This window comes from Arctopsyche grandis, chromosome 4 (genome assembly GCF_051622035.1).
Source record: "Arctopsyche grandis isolate Sample6627 chromosome 4, ASM5162203v2, whole genome shotgun sequence".
NCBI lineage: Eukaryota > Metazoa > Arthropoda > Insecta > Trichoptera > Hydropsychidae > Arctopsyche > Arctopsyche grandis.
In genome coordinates this window covers 2,663,302-2,690,478 of record NC_135358.1, presented here as the reverse complement: position 1 = coordinate 2,690,478, position 27,177 = coordinate 2,663,302, and the positions used below count along the sequence as shown (strand labels likewise).

At 36.2% G+C, this 27,177-nt stretch overlaps 2 protein-coding genes across 2 annotated transcripts in view; one reads left to right on the top strand and one right to left on the bottom strand.

Annotated features, from left to right (window-relative positions):
- Window positions 1-27,177, bottom strand: part of LOC143910435 (uncharacterized) — a 448,390-nt gene that overhangs the window by 145,816 nt on the left and 275,397 nt on the right. The gene's annotated exons all lie outside the window — the stretch shown is intronic.
- The window catches only part of Sol1 (CUB domain-containing protein Sol1), a 262,612-nt gene that overhangs the window by 127,429 nt on the left and 108,006 nt on the right, over window positions 1-27,177 (top strand). Inside the window, exons 4-5 of the mRNA XM_077428791.1 lie at window positions 7,820-7,976; window positions 8,713-8,772. Coding sequence (XP_077284917.1) covers window positions 7,820-7,976; window positions 8,713-8,772 — 217 coding nt within the window. The remainder of the gene's footprint in view (window positions 1-7,819; window positions 7,977-8,712; window positions 8,773-27,177) is intronic.

Genomic DNA, 27,177 nt, shown 5'->3' with positions numbered 1-27,177 from the left:
AAATTAATTATTAACGTCACCTAAAACCACATTGGATATAGTTTATAATGTGTAAATTATATATATATAAAAATTCGTCATTCGATTTCCCGTATTTGCGATTGAGCTTTGCCTATTATTACGAGATGTCGTCGCAAAAAAATCGGCGTTTCGATACCATTTTTATTATTTACGAGGGTTGACACCGAGCACCGGTGTCAACTTACGAATATCATCCCTATTTGACAGCGGGTGAAAAGTATACGTATATCTGATGTGATGGATAGTTAAAAGCAATCACAATGCATGCGAACCGAATTCGAAGAAAAATAACGCGTATAAATATTTGATTTTTATTACGGCTATAATTTTCATAAAAATTTTATAACCAAATCGCCAAAATGTATATTATCGACCCACCGCCACATTAGCAATATTACTTTTCTTGCCTTCGAAATACTAAATTCTGATTAAATCGCTAGATTGTACGTACATAAAAATTATCGCTGCCAAAACGCCCTTTCGTAGGGTTTCTTGAAAATACAACTGGCCTTTAATAAAGTTTCATTTATTTCTTAATTTTCATCATAAGCTTATACATTCAATTTGAGAATACCGTTTGAATTAACAAAATCTTTGTTTATTATGATCAAATACAATATTTTAGCACGATTTTGACGTAAACCTCCAAATTGACTCTATGTAGTCAAATTAATTAATCATTATAGTTACATTATTATTTTGAATAAAAACACCAATATTTTTTTTTTACTATCCCCATCTATGTTTAAAACTAACAAACAAAAGTCAACCGTAAACATCAAATAGAATGTCGGCGGGCAAATCACAAACGCGTCTTGCACGATATATTTGCACCATCGTAAATGGCGGAGGCTCCATTTACTTATATTGATGACCAAAATGAGCAATATGGCAAAGTATGAAAACGATCGGATAAGAGATAAAAATGACCACTAGCACGAAAGCCATGTGAAACATAAAGGAGGTATGTAAAAACGTCAATCTTGCTCTATTTACAAATTTTGATTATCAGCGTATAATAAACGGTTTCTATTAATATTTTACTATTTTTAGTTTTTGCATGTTTTATTTTATTCTTTTTATTTGTTCAGGTTCAAGCGCAATTGGGTTTACCTGAAAGAACTATCTTTCCGATATAGTTTTAATTCAAAATAAAATAAGTTTAAATAAAAAATGATTTAAAAATAATTGTATGTGATGTATGTATGTAAGCTTATTGTAAAAAACTGAATGTATGTAAGCTTATTGTAAATCATATTAACAATTAGAAACATAACTTCTTATTGAATACTTATCTCGCAGATAAAACTCACTGAAAAGATATACTTTTAGCAGTGAAATGTCAGATCTGACATATTTGGCCAAAAATCAATATTTATCAATATATACATACATGAAGCTAGACGCCAAGTTTGAAATTTATATACATACATATGAGAGTTAAAACTATAATTATTTAAACATTAGAGATAACGAAAACCTATAAGCAAATTTGATAAAATATAGAGTGAATTATATAGGCGTTTAAACAATTAAAATCTGATCTGGCCATATCACGGCGAAAAGGTTGAAGATAGATTATAGTAGCTTGCCGTCACCGTCATAGACGTCACCGTACCCGAAATTGTGGATATTTGATACGCATTGTATACGATATTTTATCTCCAACGTAATGGCAGACGATACATTAACGTATATTGTTGACCAAAATGAGCAATATGGCAAAGTATGAAAACGATCGGATAAGAGATAAGAGATATAAAAATTACCACTAACACGAAAACCATGTGAAATGCAAAGGAGGTATGTAATGAATATATTTACTTAAAAAATGATTCAAATCATTAAAAAATATATATTGAAATGAGCTTTATATACATAGTTTAATTTTTTAAATGTTCGCAAAACATTTCAGATTTTAGCATTTTAAAGTTTATTTGCCTTTATAAAATAATAAATATTAAATGAAAACTTTACCATTGTATTTTTACAAAATCTGACTCTTAGACAGTTATCCTGTCTTTCTTTTAAAGTTGAATTTTATATGAAACCTAACTCAATCCAACATTAAACATTTATATACATAGATTGATTCTTAGATTCGTGATTATTCAGTTCTGAAAATTGTCCGCTATCAAATCAAACAAATCCAAACTTTTCCTTGAAATATCTGCTTAAATATGCAGACAACTAAATTCGATAAGAATTTAATTTCACGTCTATATAAGATCGGGATTGCGGTCTGGAGCTCTTAATCACGGTCGACCTGGAGAGACATCTTAATGCTTTTCCATCATTGCGAGCGCGATCATTCGAACCGCGCGTAAAAACAAAGAAGTAATTCCATTAAAGAATAACTAATTTAGCAAATAGCACCGGAGAAAACAGCAATAACCGTCCATTTTGGCCCTGGGACAGATAAGGGCCGGGGTCGTGAAAACCCTCCCCTGCTTGCACCCCCTGAAACCCGGTGCCCCGGAACGGCCAATTAAAATTTATCTCCTTGCCGTACCTGTATCACGGCCCACCGTTGTGTTACCCTAAAGTTTCTCCAGCATCCATAATCGCATTTTTCATTGCGACACATCGATCGTAAGGCACAGCCTCTATGCTGAGGATTAGCCTAATAGTAATTTAATCGTCAAGGGAGCCCTTAAGCGTGCGGCCTTTGGACCAAACAGAAAACAGGCTCATAAAAAAAATACCTCACACTCAGTTTTCTTCCGGGAAATACTTCGATGGCGGTTTATATTCGGAGGCATTTATGGGGAGTGATGAAATTTATTACATTTTCGAAATCACCTGTAGGCGTGATATATAATTTTTCAATTTATATTTCGAGTGATATTTTTATGCATATATATTTTATTACAGCTAGATGTTGCTTAGACGGGTAAAATTTGAGAAAAACCGCATGAAAGCGATAGTATGTATACCAAATTCAGTGGTTCTAAATTACCCATAGTTAAAACTGTAAATTTAAATACAAGACAAACAATTAAATAAACATACGTGTGTATATTTAATACAATTATTGTACAAATATACATATACATATATAATATGATGATAGTATATATGTATGTTACAGTCGAGAATAATTTTCAGTTGTAATATATTCCAACTGGCATTTCAAGTCATTCAAAGTCAAATACAATTCTACAAATTATATCTCTACAAGCGCAAATACAATTCCAAAATAATATAATTCAAATACACTTTCGATTTAACATAATAGTTGAGTTTTGATATCTCTGATACTTTTACGAATGCTTTAGAATTCAACAATGCCTAAATATTTGCTAGATATTACGAATAAATGTATCAGTACTGTATTACGATAACTCTAAGAATATGTTCAAAACAAAAATGTGACTTTTCAACTCAATTTACTAGTCGAGTGATGTTTTTACGAAAACCTGACCTCTCCATCTAATCTGCTACGAACTTATAGTTGAACTGTATTTTCAGTTGTAATATATTTTGATCAATTGGAATGTAATTCGCCATATGAATCAAATTACTTAGGTTAGACTGAATATATGTATTCCAACTAGTCAGAACACATCACAACTAAACGTATATTAAAAATATTTTATCTATTGGCGAACAAAGCTTGATTAACAATTGTCCCGACGAGTACAATTGTACAAACGAGTCCCAGGATAAATATATCGTTTATTTTAAATTGATCGAATCTTGTATTATCTTTGTATGTCATAAATTGTATATCAAAAATATACATATGTACATATTTGATAATGAACAAAAATTTCTATGTCATTATATTTGTTTAAATTTTCAATGTTATTGAATACATATGCCAAGAGGAAATTTTAGCTTATGAAATAATGTAAAGACAAAATTAAGTTCATTCAAGTTAATTTTAGTTCAATCAAACGCGATATAAGAGATCAAACGCGATTAGTTGAAAATAGCAGTAGTTTTCAAACGTACATTATAATGACTTACCGGATTCAAAGGAAAATTTAATACATTTTAAGTTGGAAAAGTTCACCGTTTGACAAAAAGAAAAGCTGTATGAATTTTGAACCGCGCGAAAAGTCGATAAAGCTTTATCTCATGCCCCCATTGCGCACTTGAAATCGCAAAAAAACCTTCTGTTTTCATAGTATTCTATATCCGTTTTTCACAATTTCAAGTCCATTAAAATATTTATCGCCATCCTCATATATCATTCGAACATCTGCTACCACCGTTCGTTATGATCGATTATACATACATAATTTTTTTTATGCGAAAATAGCGAACACTTCACAATCCATTTTTATTTCATTTTTTCTGCACCCCCATCGATATATTATACATGTTATAATGACATAAGCGCATAGAAATAAATGTATACGAGTTTTGTTTCAGCGATGATATATAATGTAACAAATTGAATGATTCGTGTTCCGTATTATTAAAAATAAATACAAATGAAAGGAAGCTTTCGCATCAATAGCGGTTCGATTCGTATGAAATAATTGCGAATAATCGAATCGGAATCGCTCAAAGGGCGCTAAGAAAAAGCTTCTCTTCTTGCTAGGAGAGAAGCTTTTTCATAAAGCTCTAATGGGAAAATCTCGCAGTATACCTGCGGAAGATCCTTTATATGAACCTTAATATAATCAGGACGCGCGCGGGAGTAATAAGGGATACTCAACTCGGTTTCGCGAACCTCAGAACCTCGCAAATGTGGCTCGTGAGGCCCTGCCTTGTATATTTACAGGGACTGCTGCCTCTCTCTCTCTTCCTGTTTTATTATATACATATATATTTTAATATAGCTGGAGTTTTAATAGAGCGAGAAAAGCGTACGTTAGGGTTTCCATGGCTGGTTAAATTTCAACGTATGAAACGTAACCTCCATACAAGTCTACTGGATTAATAAAATCATCTTTGACTATTGTATGACTGTTTAACTTTAATACACTTCTGATATTTACTCGATTTCATTTCAACCTAATTAAAAAATACGAAACGGATTATTTTTTAATAATTTGCTTCAAAACCAGCTTCCCCCGTTCCGAATCTGTCAAATACATTAAAACCAATTCTGCTATGATTCATTTAACACAACTGGTGATTGAATTTTTTTTTATTTAATATACATTCATATATATGTACATATGTAGAACTTCTATCGGTTTTTTATAACAGTATAAAATGTAAATATTTTATATAGTGAACTAAAAAATGTAATTCACCCTTGTCAACACGTTTTCTATGATCACAAATTTAAATTCGTAGATTATAATGATTGTGAAGTAAATATAAACAAATTGCACTTTCAACATTTGATTAATTCTAAATATGAACTAAATATAGATATAATTTGATATTTGTATTTTTGTATATATTAACAAATCCCATGGTTCCATCAGCTATGCCAGTTTTCCCAAGTATTTCTAAATAGATGAATATAAAGATATTCAGAATTTATTATCATACAGACGTGGGAAACACTTTATAATTTTTTTTCAATCAATCATACACACTCGTCTAACAGATTGCTCCAACGGAACGAGTGTGCTATATATAATACATAGATTTAGAATTATTTAAGTAGGTATAAATCCATTTATTAAACTTGACATCTATGGTTAAACGACAAATTTCAAATCAGAAAAAAATAAGACGCTGAATAATTCAAATTCTTTGCAAATTTGATGGGACAAGGTTGCCAATTTTTCCGAACCACTGAATGAAATCAGATTAATTGCAAAGTTTGATAGGAAACGATCGAAATTAGTCACATATCCAAGGTACGGCCAGCAGCATACGGAATAGAACCCGTGACAACACAATTGAAAGCATTACATGCTAACCATTGATATATGCTGCTGGTTTTAAAATAAAAATCACGAGATAGATTTAAATTATATAAATTTCTTCATACATACATATTTATTTTATCGTTTTATAAAATGAATATACATTTATCATAGTAAATTATTAAAGTTTTTATTCAAGTACCAAGCTACAGATGTACAAGCAAGTCTTAATATTATATAAATCAGTTCATTTTTCTTCTCTTCTAATTGAAATCCACGATTAATTTATCCCCCAATTAAAATTCTTTCAATAGTACATACGTCCCTTAAAATGCCCTTCAACCTTAGTAGGCTCAATTATGAAAAAATGCGATAACGCAATCAATCATAACGTTAGCAGGTACCTTTTCCACATTACGATGTAATAAATATATAATGTATTATAATAAATGAACGATGATCGTTACGATTGTACAACGACCAATCCATCACGAAACATTCCACTAATTCGCTTTTTTTATTAATAATAATAATAAAATAAAAAAAAACAACCGGTGTGGAAGCTCACAATAAAAAAGGTCATTAGATGAGTTTCCGGCGTTAAACCGGAACGTCCGGTTTTTCCTCTCACGGAAAACTGGTTCAGTTCGTTCGCTCATTAAATATTAACACCCCATAACGTCGAACCGGTAAAATCGAATTTTCATTGATCTGCTTCGCTTATGACCCAAACTGTGAGCGGAGATCGCTTATTTTTTGTTTGCTTTTAATTCCAAGAGCTTTTACGCCCTTAATGACCGTGCCAAACCGCAAAACCGATAAGCAAAATATAATTACCGACACGGAAGTTATTTGTCTTACGTTTGCCGCTTTTCAATATACATATGTACAAGCGCAATGTTTTATCACGTGCTATTTTTAAAAATTGAATAAATTCTGTCGCTTTTAAATAAATTGCTTTTGAAAATGGATTGTAATGGAGTATAGCGTTACCAAACTCCCCGAGGAAATCGATGCTTTGAAAGACGCTGATTTAAATATTCTCAGTTACATACTTGAATTATTGACACTTTGAGGAAATTTGCCATTTTCTTAAAGCATACAAGAGATATTTCAAAATAAAATTCGATTTACTTGAAGCTTTCAATGGAATTTTTTATTCATATATTATTTCAAGACAAAATATTGCGTCTTTAGAGTAAAATAGTGATAAGTCCACGATTTGGATAAACTAAGTTAATAATATTTTCATTTCATATTACATATTATTATATATTATATATTATTAGCCAGCAGCATAGTTTGGTCGTTAAGCTCCTGCTTAGCGTTGAGAGGCGCCGGGTTCGATCCCAAGAATTTTTCTGAGTATATCTGTAGTGCTGCTGGTCATACCTGGATATTTGTGACTCCAGGTCGATCGTTTCCTATCAGAGTTTGCCAATTTTCTCTGATTTCATTGTTGAAACGGTTAACGGTAAAATTGGCCAAATATCCTTCCTACCTACTATGTCACCACTATTTGAGATTGATTAATGTACAATAAAATTTATGTACAATTCAGAGATGTCTCGTTAATTTGCGAGGTTTTCAGTGTCTCGTAATTCAGCGACCTTTATAATAAAAAAAAATGCTAGTACGTTTGTAATTGGCCAGGAAGGCGCATTGGGGTTACCTGTAAGGACTTCCTGGTATATATACATATATATGGTATATATACTTAAGTAAATTACTAATTTCAATTTAAATGTCAATATGTTTGCACTAGACCATAAACAAGTTAAAAGTTTTAACATTAATTTGAAATCCCATATATTATGTATATATTCTCATCTTTAATGATAATTTAGAACAAGAAGTTAATTATATTAATATTAATTCTGATATGATTTCGTGTATGTATTAATTAAATTGTTCATATTGATTGTATATTTCTCAAAGCCTATTTAAATTTCTTATTGATTTTATTAAATCATATTCAGGGAATATTCAACTGATGTTATGTTTATTTTTTGTTTCAGAACTATTTCAAACAGATGGTCAAAAATTGGCGGGAACAATGTGTGATCATCAATTCGTATCTGCTGAAAATGGAAGACCTCAAGGGCGATTTTACAGCCCTCGTTATCCATCAAGCTACCCTAAGAACATAAGGTGTTCTTACAAATTTCGAGCCAGGTGCGTATCAATGTCGAAATTTTCAAGTGTCAAAAAGTTTTTCACTGTCAAATTTTTTTTGGTATATTTTGTAATTGAAAACGTTCCGCGCGAACGAAATTCGCAATCAGGCAAATGACTTTTCCCTCGAAAAACAATCATTTAATGGATCATTCCGGTCCATTCCGTTTATTAATCTCACACAACGGGATTGTAAAGTTGCACAAAGCCGATGCAGAGGCGTAAAACTCTGAAAAACGTATTGCTAGTCCCTTCCCCGCAATTTCTAACTAAAGATTGTGCACAAAAATAAACATGGGGTATTTCAAAAGAGGTATTTTCCCTTTGTGCTTGATAGAATTCGCCCGTTTTGTATTTCCGTTTTCAAAGTCAAAGTTAATATTCACATTTAATTTCCAACATTTTCACGCTACGACAATCCTTCGCAATTCTGTGTATAAAAAAAAGAAATCTAATTTATTTTACGTAATACGTTTACCTTTCTTTTACGACTTCTGACATTCAATTTTGGCATTCTAATCTCTTAAACGACGCTCTACTTATCTTTTTCATTTTTTCAACGAGTTAATTTACAGCTTTGAATATTTGAGAGCTTTGTTCTTTTAAAAATATAACTACAACTCAACCTCAAAAAATATTTTATTCTGAAAACATATATTTTTTTAATACACATTATAAGCTTAATTATTATTTTTTAACTATAGTAAATTGACCTATTATTATATGTACTTTTCAGATTAAAAGAAAGAATACGAGTCGTGTTCGAAGAAGTTACTTTGCAAAAAGGCGACATAAGGTAATATTCTTTTATTTTTCACACTTAGTAATATAAAACTATTCAAATACATTAATTTCAATTTATTAGCATTCACATTTACAATTCAAATATTTTATAAGCAATATACATATAATAATGCGAATACATACATTAACGCTCACATTTAATACTGCAATATAAAATCAAAAATTAGAAAGCCATTTAAAAATAAATTATTATAATTGTAATGTGTTTGTCATTTTTGCTTCATTAAAGCATTCACATTTACAATGCAAAATATTTTATAAGCAATATACATATAATAATGTGAATACATAAATTAAAGCTCACTTTTAATACTGCAATATAAAATCGAACAATTAGTAAGCCATTTTAATATAAATTATTATATTATAATTGTAATATTTTTGTCGTTTTGCTTTTTTAAAGCATTCACATTTACAATGCAAAAAAAATTATAAGCAATATCTAACAACGCAATTATATGCATTAAATCTCACTTTTAATACTTATTAAAGCGTCATTTTTGCTTCATTAAATGGTATAAGAATTTTTTCTATGGAATATATTGAAATTTTACTAAGTTTAAAAGCGGTTTATTTTATTATCATAGGACTACGTCTAAATCAAATTTTGATTAAATATCAAATATAATTATTATAGAGCTTTATTTATATAAAACTGAATATTTGAATATTTCAAATGCAAGCTTTTTCATATGAAATTTTATCTTTACAATCTATTAGTGAAACAATGAAAATTTTTCCAATATATTTTTACAACAGACTTCAGAATACTTTCCCGGCTATGTTGTACATTTAATTTTACATAAAATATAATTAAAACATTCACGAGCATACGTAAAATTACGTCAAAAAATAATTAACGACAAGGGAACAAATTATATCCCGGGGGAGCAAAGTGTCAACAACACTATGCAGACCGGGTTTGATTTTTACAATTTTTAGTTTATATATTTTTTCTATTTGTTCCTATATATAATTATCGGGATTTTATTTTATAAATTGTAGGCTTAGATCTTTGTCTATCAACGTACATAAAATTAAAATACATAAATACATAGATGGTATCTCCTTGCCTGACCTTTTCCCTAATTGTCACAACTAAAATGGTATTGTACACGTATGGCTAAATAAATCGTTTTTAATCACAATACAGAACATTTAAAAAAGGATCACAATATTGTCAAACAATCAGTGGATTGTGTATTGATAAACTGCAGAAAGTGCAGAATAGAGCAATTTTGAATGTGAGGAAACGTAAGAATGTTAGATGAATTGAAATGGTTGGATATTAGAAATAGTCTTAAATTAAGCACTTTAAAATTTGTATATAAGCTAGATAAGAATCTATTATCCAAATATTTTAATAGTCATATACATAGTTAGGAATAGAGATATACATAATTACAAAACCATAAATAGGAATAAATTAATTATAGGTAGAGTTAAGAAAGCAAAAACTGCAGGAGATGTTTTCCAGAGATGTTCAAATATACAATGCCCTTCCTGAGAGCATTAGATGTCCTAGTAACATTGGTGCTTTCTTGAGGGGTGTTAATGAATACCTCTGTGGAAGATGACATAATTATATACGTAGGTTTAATAAAATGCTATTTCTGGAATTATATTATATTATTTTAGGGTTACTAATTATATTACAATTGTTTGTTTTATGTTAAAAATTTTAATTATGAAATAATTCATTAGCAATTTGCTATTTAATAATAAATAAAAAAATAAATTATATTTATTTACTTTATCTATGTATGTACGTTGTAACAATAGATTAAGTTTTGTGATCATGCGAAAATTCAACTGATTGAAAAAATGTGTGTCTGTTTACTCTTGTTCGATTTTTCTTCCTCTATTTTTTCGAACAAATTCAAGTGTAATTCTTATATTAATTTGATGACAGTAAAAAAAATTATTAAATTTTATAAACCGGAAATGGGATTTTTTCCTCTTAGAAAGATCAAAAATGTTGTCGCCACTACTCTGTCCACACCCCGAAACGTATCAATCTGAAATTTTATATTTGTATTTTTTATGCAATTACTTAGAGCTGATAAGTTTTGGTCAGAATTCGTAAACTGAAAGTAGTATTTTTTTTAAAACAATATTTCATTATTTTATTTCGACCTTTTTCCAATTATTTGAATCTTCTTGATATTTATTTTGTATAATACTGATAGTGATTTTAAGTAATAAAAAAAAATTGAACACAATCCGACAGCCGGAAGTAGAACTTTTGTCTTGTGGAAGTTTCCATACATTTGCGCACAATTTGTATCAAAAATGCTGTCATAGCTATTAGAATTTCATAAAGCTGCCGGTATGTGTGAATGTTTCTGTACGGTTCAATATCGAATTTTGTTTTGTGACCTTCTTATATTCCTCAAATTCATAGATAAAGTCATGGGTTGGTCACATCCGAATTTTTTTTTTGCATGAAATGATAATGCCATTTGCAAGAATGTACTCGACCGAAATGAATGTGTACTTAATGTGTTGTCGAGCACCGCAAGCTCTCGTGCCCTCGATAGAGCCGATGTTTGCGGTATATGTAGTCAAATATTGGCGTTCCGGTTTGCGGTACACGTTGCCAGTACCTTCCACGTGTACCTTCCACGTGCACATACACATCTTCTGTGTGTGTATCGTACATGTGGAACGGGAAGGGTTAGCAAGTCGGTAAGTTCGACTCGCGCCTGACTTATCCCCGTAATCGTTTTAATTAACCGCTAATCGAATGGCGCACTCTCGCGATACATTGTGTACACCCTGGATCGAAATGAGGATATCTATTTAAAGATTGGATAGTTTCAGGCTTTATTTGTAAGGTTTCTAGATAGGTTTTGTGGCATGGCTCTTGGTTTTTATTATTCTTACTAGCCTCTTATTAGCTCGCTTTCGATTTTTTCGTCTGATAAAATTTGGGCTCTTATCCGATCGTTTTCAAACTTTGCCATTTTGCTCGGTTTGGTCATCAATATATGTGGAAATCAAATCCACCATTACGAAGGTGAAAAATAATCGTAATAGACACGTTTGAATAAGCTTATTGTAAAAAACAAAATGTATGTAAGCTTATTGTAAATCATATTAACAATTAGATACAATATAACTTCTTATTGAATACTTATCTCGCAGATAAAACTCCGTGAAGAGATATACTTTTAGCCGTGAAATGTCAGATTTGACATATTTGGCCAAAAATCAATATTTATTTATTAATTTTATTCTAAACAGACCATTGTGGCATAACAGGAATTCCTAAAGCGCCACAATGGTAAAAAAATATAACACAAAAAAAAAAACAAAATAACAATTAACATAAATTAATACATAACGAAAATAATATACTCATCAATTATACATAAAAAAATACATTTGAACATAAACATAAATACATTCATACATAAACATAAAAAATGGCATTTAATAATAACAGATTAAGTAAAAATATCATCGTGTATTACATTACATGAAGCTAGACGCCGAATTTGAAATTTATATATATATACATATGAGAGTTAAAACTATAAATATTTAAATATTAGAGATAACGAGAACCTATAGAGCAAATTTTATAAAATATAGAATGAATTATAGGCGTTTAAACAATTAAAATCTGAAATGGCCATATCAAGGCGAAAAGGTTGAAGATAGATTATGGTAGCCTTATGTACCGTCATAGACGTCACCGTACCCGAGATTCTGGATATTTGATACGCATTGTATACGATATTTTATCTCCAACGTAATGGCAGACGATACATTAACGTATATTGATGACCAATATGAGCAATATGGCTAAGTATGAAAACCATCGGAAAAGAGATAAGAGATATAAAAAATGACCAGTAACACGAAAACCATATGAACTTAATAAGAGGTTAGTAAAAATCGTTCTCGGTGACGTCCATTAGTATTGTTGCGTAGGGGTGGGAGGAAGATCCAAATAAATGGCCAAAGTCACTTCACAGCATTTATTGGTTGATTAAGGAGATCCACGCACTGCCAGTGCTCCGTCCAGAATGTTTTCACTCGATAGGTCGCTCACTGCATATTCCTCGACGCATTTGTTAACCTATTGTTATAGTCACGTACTACATAGATATGCAGTCCCAAGGTCTCGGCACGCAGCCCCACGCTTTTGCGCTGTCAGTTCTGAGAACTCTAGCGGGAAGTGGCTGGGTGCCGTTACCGACCACTAAGTCCATTCGGGGGTCTCCATTGTTAGCCGACAGCACTTAAGCCTGGAGATAATCCTCGAAAACCAATTATAACGGCAATTATAATTACAGTATTTATCCATACTCTTCCGGTCGTTTTTGCCCTTTTCCCCACCCTCTCGCTATGTCAGATTTTAATTGTTTAAACGCCTATAACTTTTCCTTTTTTCACTCTATATTTTATAAAATTTGCATTATAGGCTCTCTTTATCTCTCTTATATATTTTTACTTCACTCGTAGGTTAAATAATGATTGTTAAAATTAATGTTAAATAGCATGGTGTTAAGTCGAATGGCGTGGTGTCTCGGCCAAAGGTCGAATGACGTTTATATCTGTCAGATCCGCCAAAATGACAGATCTTAATCGGGTTACTTTATACAGGTTTACATATAATTAGTTATACTAAATTACATTTCAGCAAATGCGATGGTCTTTTCGGACAGTACGGTTTTTGTATATATTTTTACAAGGCTTATTTTAGTTTTACTCGCCTTTTGTTCTGACACTATGTATTTCCTACAGTCTTCCGATCGGTTTGAAACTTTCCCATTTTGCGCGATTTGGTCACCGATAGAAATTTAAATCGCTTCCACCAATTCGATGGTGAAAAATAATCGTAACAAATACGTTTAAGAATCCAAAAATTTTGGAATTGTTGACAGCTAAGATCCGCCAGTGGTCGGTCAGTGGCCTTATATGTTGACTTTTCGCCACCAGCCCGTTTTGTCGGATTTTAATTGTTTAAGAAGGCTGGACCCCAGCGCCTTGACCATACAAGCGTATTAGACTTTTCCCTTCCTCAATTATGCCACTAGAGATATTATTTTTTAATATACTATATATATCCACCATAGGCATGTTTAATTTTTTTTATTAATCAAAAAATCAAAGATCAATTAATCAAAAAATAAAAAAAATGAAACATGCCTATAGTGGATATCCATATAGCATATTAAAAAATAATTGCTCTAGTGCCATAATCGAGGAAGGGAGAAGTCTAATACGTTTGTATGGAAAAGACGCTGGGGTCCAGCCCTCTTAAACGTCTATAACTTCTTCTTTTTTACATACCTCCTTTACGTTTCACATGGCTTTCTTGTCAGTGGTCATTTTTATCTCTTATCCGATCGTTTTCATACTTTGCCATATTGCTCATTTTGGTCATCAATACAAGTTAATGTATCGTCTGCCATTACGTTGGAGATAAAATATCGTATACAACGCGTTTTAAACACGCGGAAAGTAAATCTCCCTGACGTTTAATAAGCGTTCGTCCCGTATCTTTCAACCTGTTCGCCTTGATATGGCGATATAAGATTTTAATTGCTTAAACGCCTATAATTCACTCTATATTTTATGAAATTTGCTCTATTGGTTCTCGTTATCTCTAATATATAAATATTTATAGTTTTAACTCTCATATGTATATATAAATTTCAAATTTGGCGTGTAGCTTCTTGTAGGGTAATACACGATATATATTGATTTATGGCCAAAGATGTCAAATCTGACATTTCACTACTAAAAGTATATCTCTTCACGGAGTTTTATCTGCGAGATAAGTATTCAATAAGAAGTTATGTTGTATCTAATTGTTAATATGATTTACAATAAGCTTACATACTGAAGAGTATTCAAAGGTAAGTGGAGTCAGGTCGAGGTACAAGAAAACGCGCAGGCAGGTTCCAGTTCTTTATTGCTGCTCGTCCGGTGGAGGTCAGGATCCGAATGCCACCGATCGAGAGCGTACCGTTCTTATATCATAGAGCGCTCAGCGCATACACGTTTATGACACGTCAACAAGTACAGTCATTGGTCAAGGAGTCGGGTGTAGCCATTGGCTACAACGCCCGACTCCACCATTGGTCGGCGTCACCATGACGTCACCGGTCCACGGGGCGTCTCCCTATGCAACGCTACACAACCCCCCTCTTAAGAGAGATCGTCCCGATCGACCCACCAATTTACACCTTAATTTACACATTAATTTACACATTAATTTACACATTAATTTACACATTAATTTACACATTAATTTACACATTAATTTACAATTACAAAACAGCTACATACAATTACAGTCAATATTCGACGGCCTTATACCTTGCGAGTCTATCCAGGTGCACCACCATTAATCGGTTTGAGCCGTCGAATTCCCTGCGTATCCTATATACTACGTCACTAAGTTTAGTCACTATGGTGTACGGTCCTTCCCACAACGATTGCAGCTTTGGTGAAAGCCCTGGAGTCTTGGCAGGGTTGTACAGCCATACTCGGTCACCTGTTTCGTACGCCGGTTCGGTTCTGCGGACGTCGTATCGCGTCTTCATACGGCTATTCTGCATCCGGAGGTGGGCTCTGGCGAACCGATGTACCTTGGCCATGCCTTCGGTCAACTTCGTGGTATATCGGTGTGGATCTTGAGGTTCGCTGTCTGGTGGAGGGCCCCCATATAGTAGGTCCGCCGGCATGCGCAGTTCTCGTCCGTACATCATGGCTGCTGGTGATGCTCCTGTCGCATCGTGTTGGGCCGCTCTATATGCCATGAGGAAGTGCGGAACCAGCGTGTCCCAGTCGTCCTGCTCGTCGTTGACGAACTTCGTCAAGTGCGCCCGCATGGTTCGATTGAGTCGCTCGACCATTCCATCGGACTGAGGTCGGTATGGTGTTGTTCTCGTTTTGTGTACGCCCAGCCGGTCCAGTGCCTGACGGAACAACTTCGACTCGAAGTTTCGTCCCTGGTCAGAGTGCAGCTCGTTCGGGACGCCTAGCCGCGTGAACACTTGTTCTACCAGGGCGTCTGCTACGGTCTCTGCCTCCTGGTTCGGTAGTGGAATCGCTTCCGGCCACTTCGTGAAGTAGTCCATGGCCACCAGTATGTATCGGTTTCCTCGTTCGGTGGCCGGGAGTGGACCCAGAATGTCGACTGCCATTCGTTGTAGTGGCGTCCCCGAAAGGTACGGTTGAAGTGCCCCGCGATTCCTTCGGTGTGGTCCGTTGTGGGCCCCGCACTGTGCGCATCGTTCGCACCACTGGGTGACGTCGATTCGACACGTCGGCCAGTAATATTTTTGGCGCACGTTTCGGTACGTTTTATTGATACCGAAGTGGCCCCCCGTGGGCGCGTTGTGCATCTCCCACATGATTTCGGGTATCTTCTCAGTCGGCACCACCAGCTGCTTTGTGTGACGTGTTCCCGCGGTGTTCTCCCATCTCCGGTACAGCTTACCGCCTTCCACCTCCAATGCGTCCCATTGGGTCCACAGTATTTTAAGTTCCTGCTCCTCAGCAGATACCGTTTCCCACGGTGGTCTCGTTCCGGCGTTCTTCCACTCGACGATTTTGTCGATCGTCGAGTTTGTCATCTCGTTGGGCAAGATCCCTACGAGGGCAACTCGTGCTTCCGGTTCTGCGGGTTCTACTGGTTCCGTTCGGGCCGAGTCGTTTTCTTGATCGGTTGTCTCTGCGCGTGAGCATTTGGGACACTCTTCCGTACACGGCCTTCGCGATAGTGCGTCCGCGTTCCCGTGCTTTATCCCCGGTCGATGAATGATGGTCACGTTGTACTGGCCCAGAATTTCCAGCCACCTCGCCAACTGGCCCTCCGGTCTTTTGAAGTTCTTCAGCCACGTTAACGCTGAGTGGTCGGTTCGTAACGTGAACTTCGAGCCCGATAGGTAGTGGTGGAAGTGTTGAATGGCTTTAATTGCCGCCAATAGTTCTTTTCGGGTCACGCAATAGTTTTGTTCGGGTTTGTTCATTGTCCGGCTGAAATACCCGATCACTTTCTCCACCCCCCCTTGAACTTGAGACAAAACTGCACCGATGCTATGTTGACTGGCGTCGGTGTCCAACACGTATCGCTCTCCCGGCTGGGGATACGACATAATTGGCGTGGTAGTCAGCGCTTCTTTCAACTTTTCGAACGCTTGTTCGCACGTCGGTGTCCACTTGAACTCGCGCCCTTTTTCCGTTAGCTGATGGAGTGGTTTCGCGATCTCGGCGAAATTGCGCACAAATTTTCGGTAGTACGTGGCCAGTCCCAGGAAGCTGCGCATTTGGGTTTGTGTTTTCGGAGTCGTCCAGTCCCGCACGGTTTGGACTTTCTTCGGATCTGTCGAAATTCCTTCGGCTGACACTCGGTGTCCCAGAAATTCGACCTCGCGGCAGCACAATCGACACTTGTCTGCATTCAATTTAAGGCCGGCTGCCTGTATCCGTTCGAACACATTGTTTAAATGCACCAAGTGTTCGTCGTAAGTTTTGCTGTGCACGATAATGTCGTCTAGATACACGAGGACATTGCTTATGTCACCGACCACTTTTGTCATTAACCGTACGAACGTCGCTGGCGCGTTACACAACCCGAATGGCATCACTTTGAACTGAAACAGACCGAACTCTGTGACGAACGCTGTCTTCTCGCGGTCTTCCGGGGCGACCGGTACCTGCCAGAATCCGCTCTGCAGATCCAGTGTGCTGAAGTAGCTCGCTCCGTTCAACTGGTCGAAAGTGTCGTCGATCCTCGGGATGGGGTGTGAGTCTATTTTGGTGACGGTGTTCAGTTTCCGGTAGTCCACGCACATCCTTAGCGACCCGTCCTTTTTGGCGACCGGAACTACCGGTGACGCCCACGGCCCGTGCCCCGGTTCTATCGCGCCCTGCTTCAGTAAGTCGTCGATCATAGCGCGTACTTCCTCTTTCCGTGCTAGCGGTATCCTTCTCGGCGGCTGTTTCATCGGCTTCGCGTCTCCCACGTCGATGGTGTGGACCGCCTTGGTGGTCCTTCCTTGGTCCTTCTCGTCCCGGGCGAACGCTTTCCGATTTTCCCGAATCATGGTCTCGAGGCGCCGTTTCTCTTCTGGCAGAATATCGGCCCTCTCGAGTAACGCCGTGATCTTCGGGTGGGGTACTTCCCCGCGGATGCTCTTGACAGCAGGTGCGTTTTTCTTGCCTTTCTCGCGTTGCACGCCCCTGATGATACACTTCTCCTCTCCGCCCAACTCGAACGTAGCTCGGACATGTCTCAGTGCGTCCAGTCCCAACAATATGGGATCCTGGATATCCGCCACCGCTACGTTCCACGGAAACTTTTCGCCCTGCAGATTAAGGGTCACCCGTATCCATCGGTGGATCTTGATGGTTTGGCCCGCCGCTTGCCGCGCTCTGCTGTAATGGCCCTTCACGACGGTGTAATCTTTAGGAGAGATCTTCGCGAACAGTTCCGGGTTGATCACCGTGATGCACGCCCCGGTGTCCCCCACCATTCGACACGGCACGCCTCCGATCTCTCCTTTCACGACAAACGAGCCGGCCGTGCCGCTGCCGTCCAGTTTTTTCACTCCGGGTGTTTTGCGTGCACCGGTGATCGGTCTGACCCGTAACAGGCCGATCACTGCTCGTTTCCCGAAGCCGCCTCCTCCTCGTCGTCTTCATCCTCGTCGTTCGTTGGCTCTAGCTTCCGGACCCTCTTCTTGCGGCACAACCGGCTAATGTGTCCCGTTTGTCCGCAGTTCCAACACGTTGGAGTGGTAGTGGCTGGTCGCGCTGTCTGGTCCGATGACACCCATCGTGGGGGTCGCACGGCCGGTCGAGATGGTCTGAACGCTCCCGCGTCGGGACGTACTGTTCTCGACGTTGGTTGTGCCGACCGTTGTTCCTTCGCTTCGAAGATGACGGCTTGTCGTGTTGCGTCGGCTCTGGTTATCACGTCCGCTGTAGTCGGGGTGATCCGGAGCGCGCCAAGTTTGGCCCGTAGACTGGGGTACGTGAAGGAGTTCGCCGCTATGCACACGGTCATGCGTTCGACTGCTTCGGCGTTCGTGTGGACGCCCTCCAGCATGTCTTCGCAGAGGGCTCGTATCGCGTCTACGTGGTCCGCGGCTGGTTCTTCCGCACTCCATCTTCTCTGTTCCGCTGCCGCATGGCATGCAATCGGTGTGCCCTGTCTTCTGAAACGTTGTGCCAGCTCTTCCGTCAATTCGTCGTAGCTCAGCGTCGATGGCAGCTGACTGGCGAAAATGGCGGCCGCACCTCGGAGTTGGCAGCACAGTCGGTCCTCCAGGTTCGTCGTCTCCTTGTTCAGCCGTGCAGCAAACTCGAAGTGGTTGAGGAAGTCCTTCCACCGTTCAGTACCGTCGAACGTGGTGTATTCGTACCGGTGGGAATGTTGCCGCACCCCGTACGTGTCTCGCTGTGTGGTCCGCCTGTCCTCGTAACATACCTCTGATCTCCTCGGTGGTTCTGGATGTACGTCGGCTTTCGGCTGCGTTGGTGTCGCAGACTTCTCCCAGGACTGCAAAAACGTGGCGAAGGTGTTTTGCAGGGACTGGACCTGCTCTTGGCAGCTCGCCATTCCCTGGCTTAGCTCCTTGTAGCTCGGTTCCGGTGTCCTTGGCACCCGGCTCCTCGACACCCGGCTCCTCTGCTCCTCCCGTCTCCGTCCTCCGTTGCTCGGCTCCCCAGGGCTTTGTTCTCGATTCGGCTCCATTTCTTCCGGCAGCGATGAAGACCCCGAATCCGCACCTTTGTGGCTCCTTGTCTCAACCATGTAGATCCCACTTCTGACACCAGTGAAGAGTATTCAAAGGTAAGTGGAGTCAGGTCGAGGTACAAGAAAACGCGCAGGCAGGTTCCAGTTCTTTATTGCTGCTCGTCCGGTGGAGGTCAGGATCCGAATGCCACCGATCGAGAGCGTACCGTTCTTATATCATAGAGCGCTCAGCGCATACACGTTTATGACACGTCAACAAGTACAGTCATTGGTCAAGGAGTCGGGTGTAGCCATTGGCCACAACGCCCGACTCCACCATTGGTCGGCGTCACCATGACGTCACCGGTCCACGGGGCGTCTCCCTATGCAACGCTACAATACATTTAGTTTTTTACAATAAGCTTATTCATTCTATATTTTATAAAATTTGCATTATAGGCTCTCCTTATCTCTCTTTTATATTTTTACTTCACTTGTAGGTTATATAATGCTTTTTAAAATTAATTTTAAATAGCGTGGTGTTTCGGCCAAAAGTCGAAAGACGTTTATATCTGTCATTTATTGTAATAATGAAATATAAAAGTTCCGGTTACGAATGGATTATAGAATTAAATAAAAAGATCCCAAAACGACATAATAACCGAATTTAACATTTTAAGTGAAGTTTTTCACGTTCTTAATTGAATTCTAAGAATTTTGAATTGAATTCGATTAAAATAAAATTCGGCATCAGAACGAAGAATGGGGTAGCCAAAATAAGCAATCAAAAGTTGCAGATTGTGAGCGACGTGCAGAAGTTTCGCCGTTCGAAGCAACCGACCACGCAATTTTCGCCGGCGCGGTTTTAATGAGCGAGAGCAATCTTCCGGGGCATAGGGCGGGAGCGTGTTAAGTCGATAAGGTGTTAAGGACGTTTCGCGGTTATTATAATTGGATTCTGCCGTAACAACTATACCTCGATTACCGGGGGCTCGTTGACGTTTAACCTGAATATTTCACAATTACCAACACATCATACTACATATCTAACATATTAACCAGCAGCGTGGTCTAGTGGTGAATGTTGAATTATTTCGTACTTGATGTTACGAGTTCGATTCCCCGCTAAGTCTTGTTGTTGGCCAGACCTTGATTTGCCTAGGTCAATCGTTTCTTATCAGAATTTGCCAATTTTTCTGATTTTCATTGAAACGATTCCTGTAAAATTGGCGTTTCCCAATTCCCAATTTTCTGTTGCGAACCTTTAGTTATTGTTATATCTTAGGTTTCGCCATATTGCTCACCATAGATGTCTCTGTGGTTGTTTATCGAATATAAAATTCGTATTGTTACATGAAAGCTATTCATCGTTATTTATCGTATTAATACGATGTTTGTAATATATGTATACTGACCATAGATGTCAGATATTTAGATTTACATGTATCTATGTATGTAGTAATTATGTGGACCAGGAAGGCGCATTTGGGGTTTACCTGTTCAGCCTTCCTGGTATATTTGTATATACATATGTATGTGAAAATATGTATGTAAAAATAAATAAATTTGTATGTAAGCATGTATGTGTATATTAAAAAATTAGTATAATTAAAATTAAAATTGACTAAAATAATACTACTAATAGTTGATTCGATGTAGCGTAAGACTTACGAGAACCAAGCATGCGAACATTCGTGCGACATATTTTTACATACCTCCTTTTAGCTTCACTTACTATTACAATTCAGGAAAAATTTGCCTCTTATCCGATCGTTTTCATACTTTGCCATATTGCTCATTTCGGTCATCAATATAAGTAAATGGATCCTCCGCCATTACGATGGTGCAAAAATATCGTGTAAGACGCTTTTGAAATTTTTATTTCTGAAAAGTGTGTATCCAGTTTTTAGTTTTAAACATAGATGGCGGTAGTAAAATAAAATTATTGGTATTTTTCTTTAAAATAATAATTTTATATACAAATTATAGAAGAGGTTTGTTTTTAAAAAACTTTTTTAACATTGTACTAGTACTATTGATGGTGGCAAAAAGGGATATATGTAAAGTAAGAAGAGCCTAGTAACGATCAATGTGGACGATAGACGTTACCGAGAAATATGATGGAGTATTTTGAAACGTGTCTATTACGATTATTTTTCACCATCGCAATGGTGGACGTCATTTCCATATATATGTATGTATTAATGACCAAACCGAGCAAAATGGCAAAGTTTGAAAACGATCCGATCAGAATCCAAATTTCTTCTGACTAGAAATCGTAAGTGAAAGTAAGAAGAGGCTAGTAAAAAAGTTATAGGCGTTTAAACAATTAAAATCTGACATAGCGAGAGGCTGGTGAAAAGGGAAAAAACGATCTGCAAAATCCAGCAACGTGGATAAATACGGCAAATAAACGTCACCGAGAACGATAATGGAGTATTTTCAAACGTGTCTATTACGATTATTTTTCATCATCGTAATGGCGGACAAACATACATATGTATATTGATGACCAAACCGAGCAAAATGGTAAAGTTTGAAAGCGATCGAATAAGAACCCAAATTTCGTCAGACGAAAACAGACGAAGAAATCAAAAGTGAGCTAAGAAGAGGCTAGTAAAAATAGCTTATAAGTGAAGTGAAAATATGTATGTGATATATTGAGAACCTGTTATAAGATATAGGATGAAAATGATAAAGTTATAGGCGTTTAAACAATTAAAATGGGGGGCGGAAAGTCAAACATATAAGACTACAGGCTATAGGCCATTTCACCATCGACTTAACCCAATTGAAATCTCTATCGGCGGCCAAACCTCGCAAAATATAAAAATTTCAAAGCTTTTGGAAGAATATAGGAAGTTTGTCAGACTAATTGACGAAGTTAAACTAGTAAAAACCTTGTAAAAAAATAATAATAAACTCCAAACGTGGTCAAATTTATTTATATTATATTTCAATTCCCGATATACTACATATATATACAGGTTCACATACACATGGCCCAGTACAAGGGGGAGCTTCAAGTTTATAAAAATAAAATATTAAATATAATAATAAATTAATGAAAATGTTTAGAAAATGGAAAAATATGGAACATTGGATGAAAGAAGATTGGAAAAAGTGTGCCCAAAATTATTTGAATTATTATACAAATATACTAACGCAATATTTTGAGTAAATTCAAATTTTCATTGATGTTTTTTTTGTTAAAAGTTCTTAATAGTTAATAACTGTAACGCTTTTTATCAAAGTTATTAAAAAATGTATTTTTCATGATTAACATCTTTATACCATAAAAAGTTTCTCATTAAAATATTTTCTTCTATGATTTTTTTTCAATTATTTTCATAAATTCTTTTAAATATTATTCTTTTAAATATTATATTTAAATATTATAAATATTATAAATCATTTAAATTATTTTCAGAAAAAATAATGTTGAGGGAGAGAGGAATACATAATCTTACACGAAAACCTTGATTCTTAACTCTTAATTTGCAAACATCTAAATACACAATTTCAATGCCGACTCAATGTATAAAATATTTGTTTTTTTCGTACAGAAGTATTGTAAAAATTATACAAGGCAAATTCAATCAACATCCACAGAGACATATATGGAAAAATTTTCGAAAAAAAAGAAATCGGCGAAAAATTGAGATACTGAATGACTCGATTTTTTGCAAGATAGGACAGGAAATGCCAATATTTAGGAACCGTTTCAATGAAAATCGGATAAATTGGCAAACTTTGATAGGAAACGATGGACCAAGAGTCACATCCGAGGTCTGGTCAGCAGCAACCATTGGGAATAGAACCCGTGATCACCTCATTAGCAATATATGCTTAACACTTGTCCACGCTGCTAGTTATCTTATCACATATCACTATTAAAGCCACTTTAAAGGTCAATAAAGTTGAACAATAAAGCTCTCAAATGAGGCCACCCCCCCTCAATGAATACACATATGAACCACAAAAAAAAATTCCAGATGGATTTTGAACGGTTTTTTATTTAAATTTTCATCCAACCGAGCAATGCCAGCCAGTTTTTTTTATATAAAGATGAATATTTATTTATTTGCAAATCTACAGTTATATATTATTGTATACCTATATCTTACATTGAATACGAGATCTATGATCAAACATCGTACAGACGTATTGTAAACATTATACAAAGCAAATACAATCTACATCCACAGAGACATAAATATATGGAGAACTTTGCAGCAATTATAGAAATCGGCGAAAAATCAAGATGCTGAATAACCCGATTTTTCACGAGATAGGACAGGAGATGCCAATTTTTAGGAACCATTTCAATGAAAATCAGATAAATTGTATAAACACTGACAGGAAACGATCGACCTTGAGTCACATATCCAAGATTTGGAGAGGAGCAACCATTGGGAATAGAACCCGTGATCACTTTATTAGCATTGTATGCTTACCACTTGTCCATGCTTCTTTTTATCATATCACATATAACTATGAAGCCCGCTTTAAACGTCAATAAAGCTCTCAAATGAGGCCACCTCAATGAATACACATTTGTATGTACCACAAGAAAAATTCGTCTAATTGTACCTTAACTTAAACCAGATGGATTTTGAACGGTTTTTTATTTCAACTTTCATCCAACCGAGCAATGCCAACCAGTTTGTTCATACAATAAAGATTAATATTTATTTATTTGCAAATCTACAGTTAAATCGTTGACAGATTTTGGAGAGGGTCAAATGGCCTCCATATAAAATGGAGTTCAATTTACTCATACGCACCAGATAGCGGAGGCCCCATGCGAACTTTCCCATTTTTTTTGCACGGAAGCCTCACAGTTTGAGAGGCGCCAAACGACCAGCGCTCTCCCAACTCATCATGACGGCAATAAAACGGCACAATAAAGACTTTTTGCACCTGCAGCCCCATTAAACCAACAGTAAAAGCGCTATCCACCTCCTCCGGGATCCCGCAACCCGGAAAAGTGGGACAAGCGGGACCGGGATCTTAAATATTTGAACGGTCGATCCCCCTCCCCCCCCCCCTCTATCTCCTCCTCAGCTGCCACTTAAGCATTCTGCGATTTGATTGTCTATTGTTTATTGTATGAATAGGCAAAATTAACGCCGCCACCCGCATATGCCTTCAGGCTGTAAACAATACCGAGTACACACATTCATAATTGAGTGGCGACATACAAACGGCGCACTTCAAAATTACTACACAACCCATGTGTATGGATGTACATGTGTACATAAATGCTATGTATGGTGGACGATCGGATCATTCGCAAGCGTATTGGCACAGCCTCTTGTGTGCGAATCGATATATGCGTTTATGCGCCCGCACTATTAACCGCCTTGCCTAAATGTTGCGTGCGGTTCAAAACCTTACGCTCGTATTTGCAAGATGATTTATGATTTGTGTTTCGTGTTTTTATGGATTTTATGGGGGCTTTGCTGAGGAAATTAACTCGTATCAGTTTAAGGATGGAAATTGGTGGCTATCAAAACTTGAGCGCTTAATGTACATGTTATATCGTATAATTTCTTTGGTTCTAGGACACTTGACCCCTGGGCACATACCTCCCGAACACCCCTGGTCAAAAACCCCCTGGACATTAAATCCCCCGTCAAGGATAAAAATAGTTTATAAAATTGACAGTATCTTTAATAAAAAGTCAGTATCAATGCTAATTTATTTCAGCCAGAAAAATACAGATTCAGAAATACAGATATCAGATTCTTTCTAAATAATCAATAATCAATAATGAAAAATCAGTAATCAATAATAATAATTTAAACTATACAAAACTCCAAAATCAATTGTATTTTAATCTCTTTTTCTTTTCCTTTTCTCGAATTTACAAATTACATCATGGATAGTCTAAAAATATATAAAATATAATAATAATAATATAACAATAATGTATACTTCTATTAAAATTTACTTTCAATACCACAGATCGCAAACGCTAACTGGTGACTAAAAGTCTTTTAAATCGATACTTATTCTATTTACAACAATAAATTTAAATTAAATATTGTATATAAATTTAAATTCAATAAGCTCTACCACACTCAATTAAATCTTAATTATTACTTTATTTTATTACTAATTATTTATTACTATTTTTAAACAATTCTTATTCATGGCAGTGGTTTTTTGCACGGAAGGTTAATTTCCAGGGGGTTTATGACCGGGGGTATGTGTACAGGGGGGTACGTGTCCAGGGGGTATATATCCGGATACCAATTTTTTTACATTTGATAGATTTTCGTTGAACGTCGTTGATATATTATAGTGTTTGCTAGATTTTAGTATAAGAAAAATTTGAAGTGGGGTGTGATGGTCTCACCCAATAAAAAAAATTGTAATTTAACTCCATGTTCAGCTCCAAAAACACTATTTCTGTTTGACTCAAAATTTTTTATTAATTATTTTAACCACTTCATCGCCATAAGCGCACCGGTGCGCATTCCTTCGTATTTAAGGCTATGACTCGAAATTAATTTTGGTTTCTTCACAGTGACATCCAAAAATATCCTGTGATACTAATGAAATTGAAAAAAGTCAATATTTTGCGTTGGTTTGTGATATATTCAAGAGGTAGTGTCAAGAGTTGGCACTAAACACATATAATAATCGAATCTGTTTGTACAAACGCGTGGCAATTAAGTGAATAATTAGATATGTCCAGAATCTTGGGAAAGCAGAATAAACGTATTACAGACCACCAGTATTTTTTAATAATATTAAATCTACTGGAATGAGCTGATATTCAAATTAAGCTCACCGCGAATTCAATATCTGATATTATTAGTAATGAACTTTTCGATGAACTTATTAATTTGAAAGCCTTTCTTTCAAATAAAGTTCAAGCTAAAATTAATCCACTCATTGTATTAAATTTTATAAAATAGGATAATTTACAAGGATTATATTCGAACATTTGGAAGCTTTGCGAATTTTTTAATTATATATTTTGTTGAAAGAAAAGCTCGGAAAGTTCACTTCTGAAATATAATTTTATTTATTTTTAACTCCACCTGGGGTTGGAAAACCTTGCTAACCACTTTGTTGCAGTAAAGCCCGTAAAAATAAGGATGTTAACCCATTTTTTATAATTTTTTCTAGGGGTACTATTTCTCCAAATGAACAAAAGTTGATTTATGCCACTTTCAAATATACCGGCGTCTATGTAAACAAGGCTGGAGCGAAAATCACAAATTTGATTTTCATCAAAAGACCTAGTGGAAAACTTTATGTTATTAATTTAAAAAAACATTTTTTTTTAAAAATATGTATATTAATTTAAAAAAATGTCCAGTGCCTCCAACCAATCGATTTATCTCGACAAAAATTTCTAAAACGTAAGTTCTTTTCATCTTTTTTTCTAGAATATTTAAAAGGAAATAATTATTCAATATTCACCTATTGAAGTTTAATTGGTTTTATTATGATAAGTTTACACTGAATAACGATAATTCAAAGTCGCCGTTTCGCTCGAGAGTCCCCATACAAAGCGCCTATTTTATAAACGTTTTTTACAAAGATTTTCAAACCAACTGACATTTTTTGAATGAACAAGAAAACTTTCCACATTGGTGTGAAAATTATGTTGAAAAAGAAAAACAGTTCACAAAGTAGACTACATTAGGTTTTTCGAAAAGAAAACTTTGAACT